This window comes from Tribolium castaneum, chromosome 1 (assembly GCF_031307605.1).
Source record: "Tribolium castaneum strain GA2 chromosome 1, icTriCast1.1, whole genome shotgun sequence".
NCBI classification, from domain to species: Eukaryota; Metazoa; Arthropoda; class Insecta; order Coleoptera; family Tenebrionidae; genus Tribolium; species Tribolium castaneum.
In genome coordinates, this window is record NC_087394.1 from 7443240 (window position 1) to 7468053 (window position 24814).

Consider the following 24814-nt stretch of genomic DNA (forward strand, 5'->3'; position numbering starts at 1 on the left):
GAATTACAACTTTTGTATTTTTATTAATTACTTCCTAAACGTGACATGGTGGATTTGTTTAAACATTTTTTTTTACTTGAGTTAACTTTCAACTGAAGAACATACAAACAAACATACAAAAGTTAAAAAAAAGACATCAATAGAATGACACTAGAAATGAGAAAATTTCGATTAACTAATATTTATTATAAGGAAGTATTGTAGAAGGATTCTAAAAAAAAACTGAGAAAATAATAAAAACAATCGCTGATTTCAGTGTAATTAGTTTTTAAAACACAACAAAAATACTTATTTGAGCAGCAACTCACCCCGTATCTATGTAAGGGTAATGTTTAAACAATTTTAATAAAACTTGAACAGTTTATTTTATTTTAATAATTAATTACCTGTAGGCTAAAATTTCCTTAGTCGCCAATTTACAAATCGTGTGAAAATCAACATTAATGTGACACCTCCAGTACTTACACCGTCCCCAAATCACCGCCGGATAATTCGGACTCGAAATCCCGTGAAAAATCCTAGCCACTGCTCTCCCAGTAAAACTATTATCCCTATAAGTGCAAATAAGTCCCCGGATATTATTCACAACCAAGTCTTCGTCAACAAGCTGATTTTCCTTCAGGGAAATCGCCTCCAAAGGGTTCGGAGATTCAAAATAATCCCTGATTTTTGTTTTAAGTTTCGTATTAAGTTCGGACGGTTCTTCAGTCAAACACTGCTTGTAGGACGGAACCGCAACTTCAATTAACGTCTGATGAACGGCTCGTAATTGTAAAAGTGCGGTTTTTTCCTGATTCACCACATGTTCATACAACGAGTCCAAAGCCTCGTCTAATTGTTCATCGGCCAAGTTCCCAGGAGCCAAAAGTCTGAACCCAAGATTTGAGAACGAAACATTCAAAGTCGTTCTCTTCGCTTGGCCATTAACTGTAGCCCACTCTAAATTTTTCAGCTTGTGTTTGCAAATCCCGCTGTCCCAGCCGATCGCAGCAGCGATGTCAATGACAGCGAATTCGATTACATTTTGCTCGTTTTTTTCATTTTTTTGGAGGGCTAAGGCCATTGCTAAAGGCGGGCATTCTTTGGCCGCTTTCCTTATTTGCAAAGGTCCACCGTATGAAATGACTTTACAGACGGTGTAAGCTGGGCTTAACAATTCGATGTATTTTTTTTCGTGTAGCTCGAGGTAGCACAGAAGTGTGGAAATGTTTTCCTCTGGGATGTCTAAAGCACGAACGGTTTCTTCGATTGAAAAAGCTACCTCGTGTTTAGGGCAAGTGTCTTTGCAAGAACAAGGTAGGAAGATTTTTTGTAGTAATTTTCGAATTACGTGACGGTCGATTGAGTTGGCGAAAATGTGGCGGCGGAGTTCGTTTTCGTCGTTGCCCTAAAATGTGTTTAAAATAATAATGCATTATTTATTTGTGGTGCAGTTATCAATGTTGTTATTAAAGAGTTTGATAATTACGACAATAATAAAAAATAGCGCGTTATCCTGGAGATAAAAAGTGGCGTGATAATAACTCGACTGAGTCATGTTTAAGCAAGATAAAGTAAGAAATAACTCTGTTGTTAATTACTTTATAAAAGAACTGTCGTAGAAAGACGCATTTTGAATTGTAGGTAAAGACGAAACTATGGAATATATCCAGTCAAATAAGTTAATAAAAGTAAGGAGACTATACAATTAAAAAAAAAAACGAAAATATTTTTTGAAATAAACTTAAATCGTTAGGTTCATTTGATGTCATCCACTTTATCTTTGTATGCAAGATACAGCTGACTTAATTTAAATTTTAACTTATTTTTACCACCAATATTGGTACAACTCCAGAATCTAGTCCCATTGCACCAAATAGTGCAAATTGCAAAAATAAAACAAGAACATCTTATAAAGTGGTTAACAAGGAACTCAACTAAAAAATTTAGCAACCTAATGAATGGTCTTGCAATTTCAATAAAAACGTAACTTAGGATCAAAAAGAAAGGGGAGGAAGTTTCCGAAGTAAACAGCCAGAACGCTTGGAAAAACCTAATGCTAGTTAAACTACTTGCTTTCAAAAAAAAAAAAAATTACTGGCAAAAAAGGGGAAAAAATATAAATACTGTGATTAAGAACAAAATTTTTAAAAATTTCTCTTTATTTTTAGTTGTGTTTGCATTGTTGTAAATTTTTAATCATCATCTGGAACAATTTGCAACTAAAAAATATTTATTTTATACAGGCTGCTCAAAAACTGGCGCACCAACTCAGTGGTACTTTGTTGAGAAGCATGTGTAAATCACGGGAAAAATCTTGAAAAAATTCCTAAAGTTATATTTTAAAAAATCTGGAGCTACAAACTTATTTTGTTAACTTCTTCAGTTTTCATTATTTTTTAATGTCTTTAGGTTTCACACTAAGTAATCGTTCCCTAACACAACGATGAATAGCTAGCTATTTTTAAATTTCCCATCAGACTTTAGCAATTTTTTTAATTAAAAAAATTAATATTAATAAAAAACACAAATTGTAGAAATGCCAACACTGGGAATTATTTGCTAGGAAACCGTTTCAAAAATAATTTATTTTTATAGTTGCTCAAATTCTATTGCGATCATGACTGTTAGACAACGATGCCACATATCATTTATTTAAAATTCGTTATTTATCAATAACTTTAAAAAACAAGAACATTTAAAGAACATTTTAAAAGAAACTTAGACGATTAATCACCTAAAAAAAATTTAACTTTATCGCCTATCTGTTTCCATAAAAATAAACCTTGTAGGAACAAAAGCAAGGCGAGAAAGTTTCCAAAAAAGACACAACATTTGTTATATAATAGTTCTACTTTTTTCAATTGTTATAAGTGATACAACCACTAATTTTGTAACTCAACAAATAAAAATTAATAACACTATAAGAACTTTGTAATAAATATTGTCTTACACGGATAAGTGTATGCATTTAGTGTCAACTAAAATGTGAAAAAAACTTATGAAAGCCAACGGTTTGGTTAAATGAAGAACATTTAGTTGACTAAAAGAAATTCAGACGATTAATCACCTAAAAAAAATTTAACTTTATCGCCTATCTGTTTCCATAAAAATAAACCTTGTAGGAACAAAAGCAAGGCGAGAAAGTTTCCAAAAAAGACACAACATTTGTTATATAATAGTTCTATTTTTTTCAATTGTTATAAGTGTTACAACCACTAATTTTGTAACTAAACAAATAAAAATTAACACTATAAGAACTTTGTAATAAATATTATCTTACGCGGATAAGTGTATGCATTTAGTGTCAACTAAAATGTGAAAAAAACTTATGAAAGCCAACGATTTGGTTAAATTAATTACTTTAAAAAAAATAAAATTTAAAAAAAACATACAGGTGTCCCGCGCGGTGGCGCACATATTTTAATCATTAAAAATAAAATGCCTCATATTTTTTATTTTTTTCTAATAACGTTTTATTGTGGAATTATTGGCCCTCAAAAATTACCTAAAAATTCAGATTATATTTGTTATCTTTAAAACTAACTTATCCAATTTTTATAAAATCTGGTATACGGTCGTTCTCATAGATAATCATACAGGGTTATTCATATTTGTGCGACAAAAAATGAACCTCAAAAAGGACCTATAAAATGATGCTAATTGAGATTATAAGTCGTGTCCTATCGAAACTGATAAGAATTTTACAGCCCTGGGAAGTAGGGGTGTGGAAAGACGTTTTTGCACCATAACTTTGGAATCATTTGACCACATATTACAAAACTTGGTAGACTTACTAAAGAGAACATGCCTTTTAATCTGGTAATTATGAAAACCGGATACATCCACCCAGTTTCCGGTTGCAGCATTTCCGGGTCACATTTTTTGTGTTTTTCTAATTTTTTGTCCTCTTAACACTACTTTTTTATTGCCTAAATCGATAGAGTAATCAATTGCGAATAAAAAAGGTATAACCTTTTACACCGCTAAAATGCACCATTTAATACTTATTTTAATTTAAACAGAGGCATGCACTTGACCAAAATCAAAAAAGTATAAATTTTGAGCAGACGATATCCGTAGCAACGAAAGTGCATCTGCACTTAAAGCGCTGTCAAGTCCTGTCAGACACTTGTCAACTTTAACTTTGGACAATTTGGGGCTCTAAATTGAATATATTTAATAAAAGGGTTTAGTTCAGTCTCTTAATCTAACCTACAAAAAATTTAAACCAATCTGGTAGCATTTTTCATTGATTAATTCACCGAAAATTCACAAAAAAAGTCTTAGTCGGTACCTGATTATTTACACCAAATTCCGAATAAAGACATTAAAACTACAAACAGGCATGTTCTCTTTAGTAAGTCTACCAAGTTTTGTAATATTTGGTCAAATGATTCCAAAGTTATGGTGCAAAAACGTCTTTCCATACCCCTACTTCCCAGGGCTGTAAAATTCTTATCAGATTCGATAGGACACGACTTATAATCTCAATTATCATCATTTTATAGGTCCTTTTTGACGTTCATTTTTTGTCGCACAAATATGAATAACCCTGTATAATAGTGCAAATTATAAGGTAGTGGAACATTGTTAGAGGGGGCACAACTTTGTAGCACAATTTAGTTTGGCTTTGGTATTACCAAAATTTGAAAGCCCACTCAATTTTGAAACTTTTTTGTCTCTTCTAAAAGTTTTGTAAAATGTACCGCTTTCGAGTAAAATAATAAAATGTGAAAATATGAAGTCGTTATCAACCCATACATCAGTGTTTTTAAACTAAACCGCTTAAATTTCTGACCTGTCAAATACGCAAATGTTATTGTATTTTGTATTGTATTATAAAATGTATTCTTCGGTCAATAAAACCAGTACTTTTTACTTGAATTAAATTTGTAAAATGGATAGGCATAACAAAAAAATTGTGATAAAGTTAGAAAACGTTTGACAATGGCATTTGCACTTCTGAAAGATTTGAAAATCCAAGCCGTTTAGTTTAAAAACACTGTGCAGTATGGGTTGATATCAACTGCATTTTTTAACAAAAAAAAAAAAACAACTTACATTTAACAAAAAAATTACAAGAGGCAAATAAGTTTCTAAATGCAATATTATGAAACAATTGATATCATAGGCGCCTTCATAGCCCCCTTTAACAATGTTCTCCAATCTTACAATTTGCACTATTAAACGATCATCTATGACGACTGTATAGCAAATTTATAAGTAAAGATAAAAAATATAATTTGTATTTTTGGGATTACTTTTAGCGGCTAATTATTCCACAATAAAACGTTTTTAGAAAAAAGTTACAAATAAATATGGGTCACTTTATTTTTGATGCTTAATCTATGGTTAAAATAAGTGTACTACCTCGCGGGACATCCTGTAGAAAGTGTGATCTTTCCTTAAGCATGAAACTTTTAAACTAAAAATTTAAGTACTAAACTACTGGTCAGCTAAAATATGTAAAAAAATATAAAGAAGGAAATGGTTTTGGTTACACTGCTATTTAATTCCTAAAAAAATAACTAGTGAAAAAAAAATAAAAAGGAAATAAATTATTGAAAATTTCTCTTTGTTTTGCTTAAGTACATTGTTTGAGTCTTAAATTACAGCATGGCACCAGTAGTATATAGCAAAAAACATCTCACAAAGTGATTGAAAGACACTGTAGATGAATTTTTCATCTAAAAAGTACTAATGTCCTAACTGTTCTTAAATTTCATTAAAAAAATCTACAGTGAAGACTTCATCTTGTTGAACATTGACGTTCCATGGATCTGTGCAATATGCATTGACCTGAACTTTTTAAGACTGAACATAGGATACGTGATGTAATGTGTTATGTAAAAAACCTCAATTTTTAGCCATTTTATTTTTTCATTAAAAAATGGTACTATGTTTTTTGATATTTTTTTGTATAGGTCTTGTATATGACTTACTTGTAATACAATATTTTTTTCATGCCATTTGAACTCTAGGTTTTTCCATAATAACATTAAGATTATTACGGTGTTTACCCCGTTATAACCTGGTTACAAATATTTAAATCGAGATAAGAACTGATCTGTGAGGTAATAAGTGAACCTAGGAACATCACCCAATTGTAAAAAAAGGGTTTTGTGTATTATTTTTCTTAAAAATCGAGTTTCAAATTAGTGCATTTGCACGCCCGGCTGGACAGTGAGCCTAGTATAGTTCAACCTTAAGACTGACTTCTGAAGTGTCTTAGAAAATTGAATCCCCTTACAATCCAAGAAAAAGTACTAGAATGACAGTTTGATTTTTATAAAAATTTCAAGCTACCCTGAACAATTGCATAGTTGTCTTTAATTTAATATAGTTCGAAAATGTTTATAATTATTTACAACAACCTAGGTATTATGGAACACTTAATATTCTTGACCAAATTTTTGTTAATCTTTAACTGTTTCGACTGGTCTTTTAAGGCTTCAGGGTACCGAAGCGATTGTTGAGAATTGGTGTACTACAGGTTGCATACTTTTTTTAGACCTGTTTTCAGTGACAGCTGTCAATCATCGAATAGGCATCCGACCTTCGCCTCGGGGTGTCTTGTCCCTTCTCATAAAATGCAAATAATGTAAACAAACTGAATTCCACTATCGCCCACGATAGTTTCTCTTATTTCAGAGATTCAAGCAACATACAGTGAAAAATACGTTTTTTATTTTGTTAAAAAAATTTGATACTAAAGAATAATAAAATACTAGCATAGTTTTGTAAAAAATAATACACCATTACACCATTTATTTATTGGGTTTTATGTTTTAATTAACCAAATTCTGTTCGCTATATTATGTGTCATGTGCATTTCTAATTGGATCACTTGCATTGAAAAAATATAAAATAAAAAAATTAATTGGTGAAACATTATTGTTCTTCCAGAAAACAGTTTAACTTTAAAAAAGTTACTAGGAATATCAATCAAGTTCCGATGATGATGAAGTATTTGTTATTGAGAAAGATACTAGTCAAGAACAAATTTATATTCCAAGCGGTAGAAGGATTGTTGCCATAGGTCATTTATTTTCGGAGTTAAAAAACATAAAACATTTTATTTATTCTTGCAGTTTTTTCAACGTTGACATAGTACATGAAGCGCATTTTGGTTTTAAAAGTGTTTTTAAATATAAATGTAGTATGTGTGGAGTAACAGGGACTTTTAGTACGGAAAAAGCAGATAATAACATAAATGAAGCAGCTGTCTGTGGCACAGTAGCAATAGGTGCTGGTTATTCTCAACTAACAGAATTTTGCGCAGCTTTGAACATTCCACAACTTAATAAAAAAACATATATTAAAACCGAAGGAAAAATTTTACATATCGCGGAAAACGTTGCTCTAGACGAAATGTTAGCAGCCGGTCAAAAAGAGCGTGCGTTGGCAATCGAAGCCGGTGAGATTAATAAAGATGGAGTACCTTACATTACAGTTGTAGTAGATGGTGCGTGGTCTAAACGTTCCTACAAATCAAATTACAACGCATCTTCTGGTGTTGCAACAATAGTCGGTGCAAGGACTAAAAAATTTTTAGGTGCAACACCAGATGGGTTAGTGGGTTCAAATGCTATTGTTGAAATTAAATGTCCATTTAGCGCAAGAAACACAAATATTAAAACTGCCATAGAACAAAAATTGATTAAATACTTAGAAATAGATTCTGAAGATGATAGTAAAATAGTTTTAAAAGAAAAAGATAATTACATGTATCAAGTACAAGGTCAGCTCCACATTACTAATCGCCAAACTTGTTATTTTATAGTGTACACCTCTACAGATTTAAAATATTGTATTATTGAGAAAGACGATAGTAAATATTGGAACGGAAGAATGATAGATTGTCTTGAAAATTTTTATATGAATGCCATGTTACCAGAAATAATTGATTCAAGACATAGTCGCAATTTACCATTACGCAGCATAATAAAAAAAAAGGATTTGTAAATAATATTTCAAGTTTAGTTTTAGAGATTTTTACATAAATACATAATATGATGATAAGCATTTTAATAATAATTATAATTTTTAATTTGAACAATAAAAGTAAAAAAAACTTCCTCAGTGGGTTGACACCTTGTCGTGGTGAGGGAGCTCAGTAGTTCTATCACAAAACCTGTGCAGAACGAAGCTAAGTACAACCAAAGTTTTAATCATCTTTTTTTATATTTCTTTTAAAACAGGAATAATTTTATTGTTAAAAGTATTCAAAAAAATAGCGAGCGTGATTACTCGTATTTCAAAATCTCATAAGATACGTTGATAGCAGTGTCTACAAAAAAAACGTAATGCAAATCTATAGGTACCTAATTATTTTGTTAAAAAAATTAATTCCGAAATCATGTGCTTTAATTTTATACCACTATTAGAGAAATCGCTAAAATTCCTATTTGTGCCGATACATTTCTCTGTCTTGAACAAATGCAATAAAATTATTATCTTGTGGATCACCCCAATGGTGGTTACCTCCAGCGGTGCGTCCTAAACCCGTCATAAATCTTCTTCCAGCTAGCTACGCATTCGAAGAAGGATGCATTAAAAGTTGCCTGCTTACAATTTAATTTTTGCTTTATATCTAACAATTAAGAACAGTTAACAAAAATCTAAAATATCTCAAGTCTGTATTTTTAAATTTCCTATAAAATGTTTTTTTTAAATTCTCAATACAATGCACCGTTATCAAAAATTCGTATCAACTTCATTAACAGACATTTTATTTAATAAAAAAATATCTAGGCATTTATTTCAATCAAAAATGACTCTTCGACCTACATTTACTTATAAAGAAACACTGCAAATGTCAAGAAACTCTTCAAGTCTAAATTTGCGGCTAAAAACAGTGAAAACAGTTTACACGTAAAACGTATGCGCCAGCTCCCAGAGGGTCTAGAGCCTTAAAGTTCTACAAACAATATTTTAGTTGACGATTTATGCAATATTATATTTGTATTATAAACTCCACGACTGAAGTCATTTAGAAGTTAAAGTAGTTTTGCCACTTTGTTGACATGCGCTGTTTTTTTTTCTTTTCAAGAGTAATTGACTAATTGCATTTTTATTACTTTTTTCTCGTTCTTGTCGTGAAAACCTTAAGAGTCGTCAGTTTTTCTCAGCTTAATATGAATTTGTTGTTCAACGTTCCTGTTCCTTTTTCCAAACAATTAGCACATTAGCCAACTAGTTGAATTTAAATTAATTTTAAACAATTTGGGGCCAATGCTGAATTTTTGGGTAAAAAAAATCGAGTTACTTTGTATTTAATAACTAATAATTTTTGAAACCATTCTGAGAAAAAAATATCGTACTAGCTGCCAACTGCTTTTACTTTACAGCTGGCAGGTTTTATTTTAGTTTGGGAAAAGGCTAAAGACATTTAAAGAAAATGCTAACTACGAACATAGATCATGTTATTTTTCGTAAAAAAAAGTCATGGTGTCTATCTAATAACCATCATTAAATCCCAAAAGTAAAATTTTTAATTCAAAAAAATAGCAAAAAATTAGGGTGACTATGGACCCATGGATTTTTTTTTGTAATTTTCACCAAATTATTTGTTCCATTTTGAAAATACAAGCAAAAAAATAAAACTGCTTCGCCAAACGTTTAAGTCTTGTGATTAAAGAATCGTTTTGAAATTACACGATTGCACAACCTTGTAAATAATGTGAATATTTTTTTTTTACCTTTGCGTCCAAGAAAAGATGACAATGAGCCGTCAAACCATCCCTGCCCGCACGTCCAATCTCTTGAACATAACTTTCAAAATTCTTCGGCATATTATAATGAATCACAGCCCTTATATCCGACTTATTTATCCCCATACCAAAAGCCACAGTTGCCACAACAATTCGCAACTCCCCGGACATAAACGCTTTCTGAACAGTTCTCCTCCTACTAGCAGCCAATCCAGCATGATATGCCTCAGCCTGATAACTCAAACGTTTCCGCTTCTTATTCGCAGGCTCATTATCGCGAAAATTCGTTCGCAAAAACTTCGTCACTCGCTCGCATTCCTCCCTTCGGGTGCAATAAATAATGATGCTTTTGCAATTCGCGAATCTTTCTGATGATAAAAGTGCCAATAAGGCTTGGTCTCTTTGGTAGTCTTTTGAAACGGTTAGGATAAGGTTGTCTGGGAGCGGTTTATCGCTGATAATTCCGGCTCTGCCGTCTGGTATCTCCAAATGGGAGATTATGCTGTCACTTGTGCTTCTTGTGGCAGTTGCTGTTAGGCCCAGAACGGTTTTAACGCCCATTCGTTCACGCAAAACTCGACATATCATGAGGTAGCTGGGACGGAAGTTGTGCGACCATTGCGAAACGCAGTGGGCTTCGTCGATGCAAGCGAAGGCAATGGGGGGAAGTTTCCGCAGTAAGGAGCCAAAACCTTTGAAAAAAATTCCAGTTCTAAAAATAATACTAACTATATCCGAAAATATATGGTATACATGTGATTTTTTTTGAATTAAATGACATTTTATTTATAATTATTTATTTATTTATTTGGGCGATGTTTAGCCGACGCTACTCAACTTAATGCAGTATAAAACATGATCTAAAACAAAATACAAGACAAAATATTATAACAATAGCGAGAATAATACTTAAACATAATGCAATAAACAAAAATGAAAATAAAACAAGAAAAAAAACGAAAGTAGAACAACAAATTCTTGATGGTAAATTTTATTAAGTGATCTTTCTGATGAAACGTTTTTGATAAAATAATACTATCTCTAACCAAAAATATAGGGTATAATATTTGATTTTTTTTTTTGAAAAGCAATGATGTTAATTTTATTTATCATTAATTTTATTTATTTCGTCTTTGAGCGAAGTTTAGACGATGCTGCTCAACTTAACAAAATCCAAAAAACAATACAAGAAAAATTATTGTATTTAATAAAAAGAAATATAATTTTGATAAATAAAAAATTTAAACAAGACAAGAAAAATAAGTAAAACAGAACAAAAAATTCTTGATGATGAAATGTATTCAGTGATCTGTTTATGTGATATATGCCTATACTTAAAATTAAGAGAAAACATGACTTTAACTTCTTAGCGAAACCTGTTAAAAAGAAACAATTTGAATAATTTGAAAATGTATTCCATATTTTCGGACAAAGGATGTAGTACTATTATTATGATTATGATACAAATTTCACTTAAATAAAAGTTTTTCTTCCAAGAAATTGTCTTGGGATTTTAAAACTGCCTTTAGTTTTTGTCTGTTAGCTGTTTCAAAACTATAAAAACTATAATGCAGTTTATACAATGTCTTTTTAAATAATTCTCATCTAGTTAACTTTGAAATTAGTTTACATGTAAAAAAATTTGTGCCGCTCTGCTCAATTGAATTCTGTCAGTTGTAAAATTTACAAATTGTCAATTAATTCGGTGTCTAAATGCCTGTCATTAATTCTATAAAGCGGCAGTTCTGATTTTACATGGGAAATTCACAGACGACTAGATGAGAATCATTTAAAAACACACTGTACTTCCAATGAGAGATCATTAATAACTATTTTACAATTTGACGTTTTTATAGCTTTGAAACAAATAGAGCCAACATATCGGTAAAAGTTTTATTCGTCAAAATAACGTTTAGTTGGAGTAAGCGTTGAGTTCTTTTAATACTTTTAATTGCTTTTATTAAAGTTAGAAACTTCAAAAAATTAATATTCCAGCTTTTCATAAATAAAATTATTCAAGGATTCTGGATCAGTATTTATTTTCTTAAAATATCAGTTTGAAAATCAATTAGCATTTGCTTTGTTAAAATCCAAACTTTTCTGTAAAATATAGGATGTTAAAAACCTAACATACCAACTCAGAAAAATATTGAAAAAAATCCTAAAATCAAATTTGAAAAAATCTGAAACTCCAAACTTATTATGTCAATGGTGGATAATTATTTTCAGATTTACTTTCAGTTCCTGGAAGTCTTTTGTGTAAAAAAAAATAAAATTGAACAAAAAAAAAACAAAATTTTAAAAAAGTACCAAGACTGGGACCTATTTCCTAAAAAAACTTTCAAAAAATTATTTATTTTTATTGTTAATCAAATTCTATTGCGATCCCGATTGTTAGACAACGTTGCCACATATCCTTATTTTATTTTATTCAATAATTATTTTTATTGAGCTGAGATGGTTTCAGGCAATTAATACCTAAAACAACAGTTCTTAAAATATCAGATAGACTTTGATTAAGTTAAAACTTTGTCTGTCAAAAACAAAAAACTTCTGAAAATATATTTGTTTTTGGAAAAATGGAAAATTTTTTCTACGGAAAATTGTCTAAGGATTTTTATTTTTCATCTACAACCAAAGTTACAAGATTAAGATTATTCAGAGTACCAACCTAAGTTGTGTGCCTTAAATTTTTTTATTGGAATTAAGCAGTTCAGACTACTCCGTCTTTTCTTGTACAAAATTATTCAACGATTCTGAATCAGTTTTCGTTTTTTGTCTAACTACAATACTTGAGATATAATTCAAAGTTTGGAAAATTTTGTTTGTCAAAATTTAAATACTAAATTCTTTTTGAAAAAGTGTAGAAACAAACTAACTCAAATGAATTTTTTTCTTATAAAGAAATTGTCTCAGAATTTCGAACCTGCTTCAATTTTGAATCTAGAGCCATTAATTTTTGAGGGATCGGTCAAAGTTTATTAAGTTATTAAAATAAATGTGAGTTGGAGAAACAGGTGAGTGCTTTTTATTGAAGTTAAATAGTTCACACAATTAATACTCCAGCTTTAAATATGCAAAATTATTAAAGGATTCCGAATTTGTTTTTATTTTTTGACCAAAAACGACAGTTCTTAAGATATCAGAGAAATACAAACACTTCTAAAAATATATTAGTTTTTGGAAAATGGAATATCATATCAACACAAATGTCAGTTTTTCCTACGGAAAATTGTCTTAGGATTTAGAAACTGTTTTTAATTTTCATCGATAGTTAACAGTTTTTGGAATATCAGTCAGTTTGGTTCTACAAGATAAATGTTACTTGAAGAACCAAGCGAAAAAATGAGTGTCTTTAATTTTTTTTATTGGAATTAATCAGTTTCGACAATCAATACTTTTGATATGCAAAATTAAAATTATACAAGAACGATGGTAATTCTTAAGATATCAGTCAAAGTTTGGGAAATTTAGGGTCGATTTAAAGAAGCGTCATTAATTTAATTCGCAATTAAATGCTTGATTAACTGATCACGCGACCAAATTGAACATATCTGATTGGCCAATTTGCGTTAATGAAACTTTAAATTTCCCCATAATTTATCCAAATCCAATCGCTTCTTTCCTGTAATTCTTTTTTAAAAAGTAGAAAATAAAACGTATTATATGCATAATTATTCAAGGATTCTGAATATGTTATTATTTTTTGGTTACAAGTGGTAGTTTTTACGATATCAGTCAAAGTTTGAAGAATTAATTAAAATTTAGTTTGTCAGAATCCAACATTACCGAAAATATGATTATTTTTGGGAAAAACCTGAAATCAGAACCAACTCAAATGTAGTTTTTATCTTACGGAAAACTGTATAAGAATTTTAAGATTTTTCAGATATATATAATAGGTTAAAGTCTAAATAAACCCTTACCTGATGATCTTTCTCCCGCAACTACTGCTTCCGGTGAAACCAAAAGCACATCCAACTCTCTTGAAGCAATCGCCTCCATTATTTTCTCTCTCTGAACTTTAGTTTGATTTGTATGCAAACAAGCAGCTTTGAGAAAAAACGGTATTCCCGTAATTTGATCCTCCATCAGAGAAACAAGAGGTGAAATAACCAACGAAATACACTGTTCTCTTCTTGAATATAAATACGCAGGTAATTGGTAACACAAACTTTTGCCAGAACCAGTACTTAGAGTAACTAAAGTTGATTTTCCTGACAAAATTCTCATAACTGCCTGTTCTTGTCCTGGTCTAAATGATGTAAAACCAAAATTTTGTAGCGCCATAAAAACTTCTTTTGGAGTATCTGAAAGAGTTCAAAATTCGCAATTACTCGTACGAACTTAATAAGAATTTCCTACAGAAAAATTTAAGTTGTTGGAAATAGGTGGTTAGGACAAATTAATAATAAATAGTACAACTGTAAAATAATCGCTATTAAATTTTGCAATATTATAAACAATCACAGCAAAACACGGATTAAGATAATTATTATTTTTAGAATACCACTGCAAATTAAATTTTTCAACGATTTTTTGGCTCATTCTTGTCAATTTTTGCAAAATAATTACATTTCTGCTTCAAAAATGCCCCAGTAAAATGCAAAAATTAAAAAATGTTATTTTTCAGCAATGACCAAATTAGGTAATTTTTCAGCTCGGATGATTTAAGTACGATACAAAAAAAAACGTGTTTAAAAGCTTGAAGACAATAGGAATAACTCTTTTAAGCCCAAATTTTATCATTTTTCAGTTTCTTTTTGACGAAATTTCGTTTAAAAGCAAACGAACTTAATAAGAATTTTCTACAGAAAAATTTGAGTTGTCGGAAAAGTTCGACATATTATCATTTATTATCCTTTGAAATGATTGAGGATTTTTTGTTGGAAATAGTTGGTTAGGACAAATTAATAATAAATAATCCAATTGTAAAATTGTCTTTATTAAATTTTGCAGTATTATAAACAGTCACAGCAAAACACGGATTATTACTATTATTATTTTTAGAATACTATTACAAATTAAAATTTTCGACGATTTTTTGGCTCACTCTTGTCAATTTTTGCAAAATAATTACATTTCTGCTTCAAAAATGCCTCAATAAAATGCAAAAATTGAAAAATGTTATTTTTCAACAATGACCAAATTAGGTAATTTTTCAGCTCGGATGATTTAAGTACGATACAAAAAAAAACGTGTTTAAAAGCTTGAAGACAATAGGAATAACTCTTTTAAGCCCAAATTTTATCATTTTTCAGTTTCTTTTTGACGAAATTTCGTTTAAAAGCAAACGAACTTAATAAGAATTTTCTACAGAAAAATTTGAGTTGTCGGAAAAGTTCGACATATTATCATTTATTATCCTTTGAAATGATTGAGGATTTTTTGTTGGAAATAGTTGGTTAGGACAAATTAATAATAAATAATACAATTGTAAATTTGTCGTTATTAAGTTTTGCATTATTATAAACAGTCACAGCAAAACACGGATTATTATTATTATTATTATTATTATTATTATTATTATTTTTATTATTATTATTATTATTATTATTATTATTATTATTATTATTATTATTATTATTATTATTATTATTATTATTATTATTATTATTATTATTATTATTATTATTATTATTATTATTATTATTATTATTATTATTACTTTTAGAATACTATTACAAATTAAAATTTTCGACGATTTTTTGGCTTACTCTTGTCAATTTTTACAAAATAATTAAATTTCTGCTTCAAAAATGCCCCAGTAAAATGCAAAAATTGAAAAATGTTATTTTTCAGCAATGACCAAATTAGGTAATTCTTCAGCTCGGATGATTTAAGTACGATACAAAAAAAAACGTGTTTAAAAGCTTGAAGACAATGGGAATAACTCTTTTAAGCCCAAATTTTATCATTTTTCAGTTTCTTTTTGACGAAATTTCGTTTAAAAGCAAACGAACTTAATAAGAATTTTCTACAGAAAAATTTGAGTTGTCGGAAAAGTTCGACATATTATCATTTATTATCCTTTGAAATGATTGAGGATTTTTTGTTGGAAATAGTTGGTTAGGACAAATTAATAATAAATAATACAATTGTAAATTTGTCGTTATTAAGTTTTGCATTATTATAAACAGTCACAGCAAAACACGGATTATTATTATTATTATTATTATTATTATTATTATTATTATTATTATTATTATTATTACTTTTAGAATACTATTACAAATTAAAATTTTCGACGATTTTTTGGCTCACTCTTGTCAATTTTTACAAAATAATTAAATTTCTGCTTCAAAAATGCCCCAGTAAAATGCAAAAATTGAAAAATGTTATTTTTCAGCAATGACCAAATTAGGTAATTTTTCAGCTCGGATGATTTAAGTACGATACAAAAAAAAACGTGTTTAAAAGCTTGAAGACAATAGGAATAACTCTTTTAAGCCCAAATTTTATCATTTTTCAGTTTCTTTTTGACGAAATTTCGTTTAAAAGCAAACGAACTTAATAAGAATTTTCTACAGAAAAATTTGAGTTGTCGGAAAAGTTCGACATATTATCATTTATTATCCTTTGAAATGATTGAGGATTTTTTGTTGGAAATAGTTGGTTAGGACAAATTAATAATAAATAATCCAATTGTAAAATTGTCTTTATTAAATTTTGCAGTATTATAAACAGTCACAGCAAAACACGGATTATTACTATTATTATTTTTAGAATACTATTACAAATTAAAATTTTCGACGATTTTTTGGCTCACTCTTGTCAATTTTTGCAAAATAATTACATTTCTGCTTCAAAAATGCCTCAATAAAATGCAAAAATTGAAAAATGTTATTTTTCAACAATGACCAAATTAGGTAATTTTTCAGCTCGGATGATTTAAGTACGATACAAAAAAAAACGTGTTTAAAAGCTTGAAGACAATAGGAATAACTCTTTTAAGCCCAAATTTTATCATTTTTCAGTTTCTTTTTGACGAAATTTCGTTTAAAAGCAAACGAACTTAATAAGAATTTTCTACAGAAAAATTTGAGTTGTCGGAAAAGTTCGACATATTATCATTTATTATCCTTTGAAATGATTGAGGATTTTTTGTTGGAAATAGTTGGTTAGGACAAATTAATAATAAATAATACAATTGTAAATTTGTCGTTATTAAATTTTGCATTATTATAAACAGTCACAGCAAAACACGGATTATTACTATTATTATTTTTAGAATACCATTACAAATTAAAATTTTCGACGATTTTTTGGCTCACTCTTGTCAATTTTTACAAAATAATTAAATTTCTGCTTCAAAAATGCCCCAGTAAAATGCAAAAATTGAAAAATGTTATTTTTCGGCAATGACCAAATTAGGTAATTTTTCAGCTCGGATGATTTAAGTACGATACAAAAAAAAAACGTGTTTAAAAGCTTGAAGACAATGGGAATAACTCTTTTAAGCCCAAATTTTATCATTTTTCAGTTTATTCTTGAAGAAATTTCGCTTAAAAGCAAACGAAATCATGTGAAAGAGGCAAAGTAATGTCAGTTTAATGTTACTTTCGTGATTTTGAAGCATGTTTTGACAAAATCTTACAAAATAAATGGACTAAATAAGATAAAATTAACATTAATTTCGATCAAATTTGGTAAATTTTCAACCAGTTTCAGCAAAATTTTTCAAAAGAAAAAACGTAGTGTGTTAACCACTCGAAAAAAGCAAAGAAATTTGCTTCGGGCTAATTTTGTTGACTCTTTGGTTTGGTTTGAATAAAAATTTTGTCAGAAAAACATGCTAACGTGCTAAACACCCAAAAAATGGAACAAATTTTGTAATTTTCGATTTAATTTGATGTTTTTTCGGTATGTTTTAGCGGCACCACAAAACTCAAAAAATGAGCCAGAGTTTCAACGAAAAAATATTGTGGTGTTTCAATTTATTTTCACGAAATTTCGCTCAAAAACGAGCTACCTACATATATCGAATGAAACTAACATTATTTTTTCATTTTTATGTGTTTTCAAAAATTCTTGCGAAATAAATAAGTCCGGATATAAAAAATATAAGATAACATTAATTTCGATCTAATTCGGTGATTTTTCATCCAATTTTAGATAAATTTTTCAAACAAAAAAAATTGTTTACCTTAACAAGATTCGAAAAATGCTAAAATAACACACATTTTTGCAGAATAAGTATGTTTCTGGCTGAAAACGTGCCCGAAAAAGTCAAAAAATTAGATAATTTCAGATTTTATGATTAGTCGGTCTCATCTAGCAAAATTTTGAGAAAAACTGAGACTGATTTAAAAAAAAATTGGCCAAATTACCCAAATTTATTCTTGTGAACAGTTCTTGCACAATAAAAGAATCTAGTTGAAAACTGGTTGAAATAATCTATTTTTCCCCATATTTTTACTTCTAGAGCAGTTTTAGTGAAATTTTTTCAAAACAAATCCCTAGTCTTTATCTCAAAAATGTGTTTAAAAAGTCTAATAGTGCTGAATTCTTTTCCGTATCAAAAGATTCCAAAAAGAAAAAAGAATGTTTTATTTCACTAAATTTAGTGATTTTTCATTTTGTTTTTCCACAAGAAACTGAGAATGTAACTTCAAAAATAATGTTAACTGACTTGAAAAATATAAAAATAACACATTTTTCGACAAAACTTTAAGAAATTCTTGAAGAGATTTCGCTCAAAAAATAAGCTAAAATAACATCAATTTTCCAGACGTGTTAGCGAAATTAATCGAAAAAGTTTACTTCTGACCTCAAAAATGTTCTTAAACTTTCGGCATAGCATGGAGGTCTTACGTCTTACTCTAAACGAAATTTTTGGAAATAATTATAACATGAGATCGAAAATGAACTGAAACAGAGTAGGCTGTGCCGACGGAATTTTAGCCACATGGCAAAAAATGACAGATCAGTATTTAAAAATAATTTTTCAAAAATTGATTCCTTCATAATCAAAATTAATCTGAAATGGTGTTTACCACCCAAAAAAAGCTTACATGTAGAATGCTATTTTCGAACAAGTTAAAAAATAATTGGAGAGTGGAAATAGTACTCAACTGGTAAATGCTTAGCAGGACTTCAAGAAAAATTTCTCTAAGAATTTTTTAAACGTTTATTCGCTAACATAAAAACAGTATTTCTGCAAACCTTTTTAATTTCCTCCACTGTCTTATGCAACACAATGTGGCTAAAGTTACACTTCACTTTCAAGGTTTGCTCTGATTCAGTACATTTTCAATCTCATGGTAGTTGTCTGGATAAAAAAGTGCCAAACCACTCGAAACAACAAGAATTATGTAGTACTAGACTTAACTTGGTGCTTTTAGTTCTTTTCTAGCGAAATTTCACAAAAAACTGATTTTGACCTGACCTGACCTGACCAATTTTTTTTGGAAAAACGAGCTAAATCGAGCAAAATTAACTAAATTTCGATATATAATTTCATGATTTTTCAACTAGGGGAATTGAAAAGGTAAGGATAATACATCATGCGATAATTGTCTCAAGCGAGCGAGACAAAAGTGATTTCCTAAAAAAAATTAAGGAGAACATTTAGCTATTGTACTAATTAAAAAAACCTAAACAATAGAATAAGTGTATAAACAGTTGGCCTTCTTTTAAGTAACAAATGTCCAAAAAAACGTTTGAAATTATAGTGATTTTCTAAAGAAAAAAAATTAACGCAAACATTTGGCTATTGTAGGTACTAGTTTAAAAAAAATTCTGAACAAAAAAACAAGTGCATAATACACTTGTCTAAACCAAAAAACTTTCAAAAATTTGTATTCGGAAGTAAAATTACCGTTGGGGGCGCCACTGAGCTAGGTTGAAAACAGTAACCATAAATGGCGGGAAAATGTTTATTCGGATATTTTGAGCGTTGTACGAATTTTGGGGCTTCACAATTATTACATTGCCTATGCGGAATGACTATTGTATCTTTGATGGAAGAAACGAATGTTGACAAATTAGAGATGACGAGGAAAACACGAATAACGAATGACTGTTTGGTTCACTTTCTTTATTGGAAAATTATTACAAAGACATTGAAAAGCCTACCTTTTGGCATAATTTACGTTTAAATGTATCAGCAGTTGTTAATCTTTATTGTAGTTTTGTGGATTTACCGCAGCATTTCATGATTTTTTCAGTGGAAAATTCTAACCTAAAATTCATAACACTTCACTAATTTATTGGTTTCTTGAGCCAAATTTTGTGTTCGCTGTGATCCATTACTTATAATCTTTAATTAGACAACTGTTTGATAACACTTTGTAATCAAAATTTTAATATTTTTCACTTTTTATCCACTTTCAAGTTCCAACAATAAACACTTTATACCACGAAAAACTACAGAACCAAAGTCAACCCTAGTATTTACCACCACGTACTTTTAAAGTAATTCTTTCTATTGTAAGTAATTAACACTATACACGCAAAATTGTTGAACAATTCATTTAATGTCAGTTAAATGTGACATTACGAAAATTTCTTTACTGTTTTCGACATAGTTCAAAAGTCATCACCAGAGGGCGTCCAGTTAATTTTATTTCCGAATTGTGTCCTATTTTAGATATCCGTCAACAAAAAAGTAACCAAAAAAATTACCTATAACAGACCCATCCTCGTTAGATTTATAGTAAGCCTCCACAACTTTAGTCTGATCCACATAATTCTGCAAATCCAACTTTGCCGCATGTTCCTCCAACTTCAAAACCTCAGCCAGCATGACTTCAGTCTCCGCATCGTCAAAAATCTCACAATCAGAATCGGATTTTTGCTGTTCTGTCTCCACCTCTTTACCAAACTCCACATTTGGAGTGCGTATCGTCAAGTGACTGTCTTTCGCCATCTGGGCCGCCTCTTCCAGCGTCGGAAACGGACAAACCTCCTCATCTGCTATCATGGGAAGCAAGGCATCACCTTTAGTCTTGGTACAATTTCGGGCAAAATGTCCAGTCTGCCCGCAAGTGAAACAAGTCAACATGCCCCCATCACAGCCCCCCATGTCCATGTCGGGCCCAGCAAGTGCCTTTTTCTTGTTTTTCCACTGCTGTTTTTTGAATTTTCCAAACGTCATGGTTTTCTTACCCCGACAGTAAATTTTCTTCTTCAGGTTAATTGTAATGAAGTTTTCGTTCAAGCTCCCAGATTGTATTTTCTTTTCTAACTTTTCCAACTGTTGTTCACGTTTGGTTTTAACCAAAGATTCGGTTTTTTCCTTCTCAGGAACAGTTGTTTCAATTTTTATAAGTTTCTTCAAGTTTTTGAAACGTGGAGCCGAAACTCTCGGTTTGATTGAATATTCAAGTTCGTAGGTTGTATCAGTATTTTCCGTTTCAGGTTGATTTTTTTCAATCTTTTTAGAAGTTTTTTTTGTCTTTTTGGTTGTTTTTGGTGGCGAAATGTCACGAACTGAGCAATTAAATTTGTTTTTACTCTTCTTGGGAGAAAATTCTGGATCCGCAAGATCGTTGTCTGAATGGAAGGGATCCTCATCCTCACTGTGAGACTCAGTCATATCTGCTTGGGTTTTGGTACTTCTGCTTGATTTCCGAACACTTTGGTCAACTTTCTTAGTGACTTTCTTGCTTTTATTTTTTGGTTTTTCCTTTATAACTTCACAAAAATCATCTTTGAACTGGAAGGGATCCTCAGTTTTGGGAACATCTGGTGTTTCAGTAGTTTTTGAAGTTTCTTTGTCACTGGTTGAATCAATTTTGATTTTTTTGGCACAGTGTCCCAAATTTACAGTTTCTTCGTCCGAATTGTCAATAATATCGTCACTGTTGTAATCAAGACACATGCTGGAAGCATCATGGTATTCACTTAAATCGTCAGGTTTTCCAGTTTTTAGACCTGAACTTGCACTCACTCTTTCCAACCAACCTGCATCAACCGATTTCAAAGCTTTGTAATTATTGTCCAGAACACTTTGAATAATGTTGGTCGGTTGGGTCAGAATTTTTTCCGAAACAGTCGTTACTTTCACGTTACTTTTACTAAAAATGCCCTCAAATGATAATTTCTCGTCTTCGACATTTTCAACAAATGATTGACTGGGCTGTGATGACAGTGAATTATCAAAACTCGTTTCGCTTTTCTTTTGCGAAAATGATTTTCGTTGGTAACGTTTTGATAATTTCGAGCCGCAAAATATTTTTTTACCAAGTGAGGAATTGTCAGTGTTTGATTTGTTTGTTGTTTTTTTGGATTGTTTATTGAGGTGGAAACCCCAAGTCTCCTCAGACGGTTCGTTCGGTTCGGTTTCAAGCGCAACATTTACACTAGTTTCACTAGTTGAGGGGCATTTATCTGTGGTAAGTTCTCTACTTTCGCCATCGGAATTAAAACCGTCAACGTCTTTAAAACTTTGTTCCAATGCTGCTGTTTTCAGTTGGTAATATTGGCGATAGGCGTCTCGGACTTTTTTGTCCGCTTCTCGAATATCCAACTATAAATAAAACAAAAATAACTAAAAAATAAAAAAAATATTTAAAGCCAAGAAACTTAGTAGGTGAAATATTTCCACAAAGCAAAAATACAAATTTGGATTAGTGAACTCTCCCATAAGCGGACACTGACGGTGAGATGCCTTTTGTCCGGTTAATAGAAATGTCCTCTTAAAAGAACTTATCAATTACTTATCAATTATTTCTTGGAAACAAAAAAAAAGTATTTTCAAAATTTATTATCAACATATACTCGCAGATTCGCCAAAAATGTATTTAAAAGTTATATCGTGACAAAATCAAAACTTTTCTAGCAACGATAATAAATTATACGAGAACTGATCCAAATTTTTGGAATTGTTACTCACTTTTATAAACTAATTGTAAGTTAACTGAGCAATATTTTTAATACCTTAGTTTTCAAAGAAACTTCGTATTTCACAAACGTTTCCACTTCCATGCCAATTCATTATCATTTTTAACAAATTCTGAAATTCTTAGTATAATAAATAATACACATAACTTTACCGTCTTCTGAGGTCTGAAGGAGAGATTTTGTTTCCAAGGATTCGAATTGCATTGTCCGCGTCCATATATAGGAGAGTGCGCACAAAAAAAAAACAAAACTGTCCGTTTGTCAGAGGTGTCCGCTTATAAGAGAGATTTTACTTATATGCTTGAACATGGTATAATATTTATTTTTTAACAACTGCCATGATAACATTGTATAAAAGAATTAGATGATGTACTACTAGCGAAATACTTAGTACAATATATAATACACATAACTTTAACATCTTCTGAGGTCTGAAGGAGAGATTTTGTTTCCAACAATTCGAATTGTATTGTCCGCGTCCGCTTATAGGAGAGTCCGCTCAAAAAAACACATCAATGTCCGTTTGTCAGAGGTGTCCGCTTATAGAAAGTGTCCTTTAAGAGAGACTTCACTTATATGCTTCAACATGGTATTTTTTTTATTTTGTTTTTTAATTTATTATTAAAATCTTGCTACAAACTGTAGCAGACGAAAATGCCATAAAGGTCAGCGCATGTATTTTTTTCTTTCCAAATTTGATTTCTGTGTCGAATTTTGTATTTTATTTCACAAATCAGTAATTTCCTTTTTCCTTACCAGATGTTAAAACTATTTCTTTATCAACTCTTTTGAGTAGATAAAATCACACGTAAGGATAGATAAAAAGTTTTAAATTGATTTTATTCAATTAAATTTGCAAATTCCAGCATATTAATCTGAAGGATTAAAACAATAACTTTTTTCCCTTAAACTTAAAATCTTGCTATAGAAAAAATGATGTATTGTACATGATGATAAAGATTGTGTATTTATTCGTGAAATAATTACTATTGAACTGAACTTTTTCATTCGTAGATAAATAATCTCATTATCCTCTTTTTTAATAATAGTAGATTGTTTAACAAGAAATGAAAAATGGTGATTTACTACAGAGTGAAAAAATGTTTTCTCAAGATATTTAACCACTTACGAGTAGAATAAGGTATTTTTTTGTATTCTTAACAGAAAACTTGGAAAACATAAAAACATTTTCCAAAAATTTCTTCTAGAAATTAAAAGTAAACCATAATAATAAATTAAACAAAACATAATTTTATCAGAAGATTAGACAAGTGTTTTTGAAGAAAATAAAGGTAGTAATTTGGAAGCCTCCTAAAAAGCGACTTTAAATCTGCTTCCATCTAGAAAAATATGGTAAAACTTGTACACAATTTTGTCAAAGTATCAATGGAGAAAGAAACTGTTTTCTATTAAAGATACAAAAAATAACTATTAATCATTTATATGTTTTTTTCTTGACAAGAATACTCTCAACTCTAATTAATAAACCTTCAATCCTTAAATGTAATCTGTATTTCTGGTAGCATTTTACACCTTTAAACAGCTTTGTGTTATACTGTAATAGAGTTCCAAAAAGGGGCGCCAGGAGCCACGGTAATTGTACCTCAACAGGACACTTTCAGGTGCATTTATGTGCACATGCTGACTAAAAACAGGAAAGTGATGAACTGTTAAGCGCTTGTTAAGGCTTACAAGCCCCATAAGGCAGGAACTAAATTTTGAATTATCAAAATCACACAAAAGTGTTGTTCTGAAATAGGGTATGTTAATGACATAATTACGTTCCTTTTTTACGAAAAAATCATTCATTAACAATGACATTAACAAACGGTTAACGAAAAAGGACATTAAAGAGAAAAACAAACAAATTACCTTTGAGGGCAACCTGCCATGAGTCTTTTTAAAGGTGTGTTCCCAAACTTTCACAACGTATTTACATTTGTCGTACGTGCTTTTTACATCCGGATTCTCCAACAAATCCATTTTATTGAATAAAAAACAACACAGAAAGTTTTATTAAAGAGCACATCACCTCACTGTTTTGACACTTTGTGACAGATAAAAGCGCGCGCGATTTTCAATGCCACCAATTTAGGGACATGAAAAAACCACGCACAATAAAGGCACTTTTTTCCAAAAATATCGCCCAGTTTGATAAACCGAGGCCCTCCGAGCGTTTTTTAGTAACAAGTTTACAATCTTCGTGGGGCTAGTTATTTTCAATATTTCATTTTTACGTAAAAATTGACCCTTGTTTCCAACTAAAATTTGCG

General features: G+C 30.2%; 1 protein-coding gene across 1 annotated transcript; it reads right to left on the reverse strand.

Moving 5' to 3' along the window:
* Window positions 1-352: 352 nt before the first annotated feature.
* RecQ4 (RecQ4 helicase) lies at window positions 353-24772 on the reverse strand. Its single transcript, XM_064359755.1, has 5 exons — window positions 24414-24772; window positions 20322-22167; window positions 13622-14005; window positions 9684-10387; window positions 353-1387 (listed from the first exon to the last, which is right to left on the reverse strand). The coding sequence occupies exons 1-5, from the start codon at window positions 24522-24524 to the stop codon at window positions 383-385; spliced, it is 4050 nt and encodes a 1349-aa protein (XP_064215825.1). The 5' UTR covers window positions 24525-24772; the 3' UTR covers window positions 353-382.
* Between the last annotated feature and the right edge of the window lie 42 nt (window positions 24773-24814).

Coding starts and splice junctions, on each gene's coding strand:
- RecQ4 (XM_064359755.1), bottom strand. CDS start 24,524: ATGGATTTGTTGGAGAATCCGGATGTAAAAAGCACGTACGACAAATGT. Junction 22,168..24,413: donor ATGGCAGGTTGCCCTCAAAG/GTAATTTGTTTG, acceptor TTTTATTTATAG/TTGGATATTCGAGAAGCGGA. Junction 1,388..9,683: donor ATCTTTTCTTGGACGCAAAG/GTAAAAAAAAAA, acceptor AACACATTTTAG/GGCAACGACGAAAACGAACT.